The 1,944-nt window shown below is 48.3% G+C and overlaps 1 protein-coding gene across 1 annotated transcript; it reads right to left on the bottom strand.

The window, feature by feature from the left end:
- Positions 1 to 1,151: 1,151 nt before the first annotated feature.
- FIBRA_09326 (uncharacterized protein) lies at positions 1,152 to 1,658 on the bottom strand (the record flags this gene model as incomplete). Its single annotated transcript, XM_012321639.1, has 1 exon — positions 1,152 to 1,658. The coding sequence occupies one exon, from the start codon at positions 1,656 to 1,658 to the stop codon at positions 1,152 to 1,154; it is 507 nt and encodes a 168-aa protein (XP_012177029.1).
- Between the last annotated feature and the right edge of the window lie 286 nt (positions 1,659 to 1,944).

The following is a 1,944-nucleotide window of genomic DNA, read 5'->3' as shown; positions in this document are numbered from 1 at the left end:
AGTCTAGTCTCAGTCTGAAGCTTTGCTTCAACCAGTATACACCCTCAAACTCTATCAGATAATAGTGGCTCAGTTTGCACTCTAGTATCGGCGTAGGACTATAGTGTGTATTAGTCCTAGTCACAGTTACCCAGTTGAACTCCTGATCCTCAGTCGTTAGGTCCCTTAACAGGTTGTATTAGTGATGGGGATGAAACATGATGGAGATGAAACATGATGTAAGTAAAATATGATATAGGTGAAACGTGATAGATATGAAACACTGATGTAGGTGAAACACATCAGGTGATGGGATCAGTTGTACAGTTACAGGGTTAATGACAAATAGTTAGGAGAAGAAAAGAAAAGAAAAGAAATCCCCCCTCCACATTGTAATATTACCCCCCTCTCTAGATTTGTCGTTAGAGTTTCCATTGAGCACGGCGTTCCTGTAGATACCCTGGTTCATTGGTGGGACAAGGAAGTTGTCCAGGCTGGATGTCGACATTGGTGCGGAATTTATGACAAGGGTGTAGAAGACCGCATTGGGAACACAACCAGTGCCAATACTCACTTTGAAGGTGACCATTGGTTTCGCATTTAGTGCAGAAGCGAAGGTGACGAGGCATAGCACCCGAGGGAGGAGTGATGATGGAGAACTCATGCTGTTTGAGGCGTTCCTCCAGGTTGGTCACTTTAAGACGAGCACGGCATTGGTCCATCTCCTGTCGAGCATGGATGAGTTCGGCCCCTACAGATTGTCTTGCGACCAATAGTAGATCGGTTTTAGCATTGACAGCCCTGAAACGATTGACTTCATCAGCTACTCCGGGATCATTGATGTCTTGTAGCGATGCCCAAAGACTTTCCAACAGATTATCATCTCGCGTCAGCAAGTACTCCCAAGTGTCCTCCTCCCATTCTTTGTTTGAAAGGTTCCAATTTCCTACAGGTTCAGCGACTCGAAGTACATCAGCCGGGGTTGTTGATACTTGTCATAGTCCAAAGGCCGGATTCTCATCAATGGGGACACCCATAGGAGGCCAAGTGGCAGTGGTAGTGTAGGCTCCAGGGAAGTAGGGTAGTACACGATCCAAGGGATCGACATCTTGGACAGGGGTAGAGGTGTCGAATGGAAGGGATCACCAGTATCAGGTGACATCGATGGAGGGTCATTGGAGAACGTCGTCACTGTAGACTACAAACTCCTGGGGATCGCTGCTATATCCTTCTGTCGCTGTAATGTACTCGCTGGCGTCGGCTAGTAACCGTAGATTGGGAGCGTGGTTGAGGCTGCCATTGTCAGAGACATCCGATGCGAGAGGCGGCATACTGGGTGAGTCGGTGGATGCAGCGAAGGGACTGTCAGGATTGGGAGACGATGAGATATTCATAGGCGATGAGGATGGGAAGACCTGTGCAGGGGCGACGTGGTAAGATCCAGTAGTAGCTTCTGAGGCCTGAGGAACTTCCAGGGGCCCAGGAAACTGGTGTAAGACAACGGCATCACTATTGGATGATTCTGGGGGTCCTGGAATAAGGAAAGGCTGGCAAGTGACATTTGGTAAAAAAGGGGGAAATGGGTAACAAAAACCTCCTTCATCTAGGAACTCTAAGGAAGAGTCCTCAGATTCCTGTTGAAGAGGGAAGCTCAGAATGGGACACCTAGGAACTGGCATCTCTATTCATCCCAGCCGTGAAGTGCTCTTCTAGACTTTGGAGGTGGGAAGGGTAAGGGGTTGGCGCTCTTTGGGGGTCAGCTGCTGGAGAATTGTTGCACCTAGGAGCCAGAGGGTGACGGCACGGGTCCAGGTTAGAAGTCTCATTGTTATTTCTGGTGCGAGGGTTGCGCTCAGCAGGCATGTGTAGAAACCAGAGAAGGAGGTTTTTTGAAAAGACAAGAAACAGAATACAAAAGACAGCCAGTACTACAGACAAAATAAGACCCCAGTTGCTAATCCTGAT

This window comes from Fibroporia radiculosa (assembly GCF_000313525.1).
Source record: "Fibroporia radiculosa TFFH 294 genomic supercontigs, scaffold28403, whole genome shotgun sequence".
Taxonomy (NCBI): domain Eukaryota; kingdom Fungi; phylum Basidiomycota; class Agaricomycetes; order Polyporales; family Fibroporiaceae; genus Fibroporia; species Fibroporia radiculosa.
This window is presented reverse-complemented; position numbering and strand designations above follow the sequence as displayed.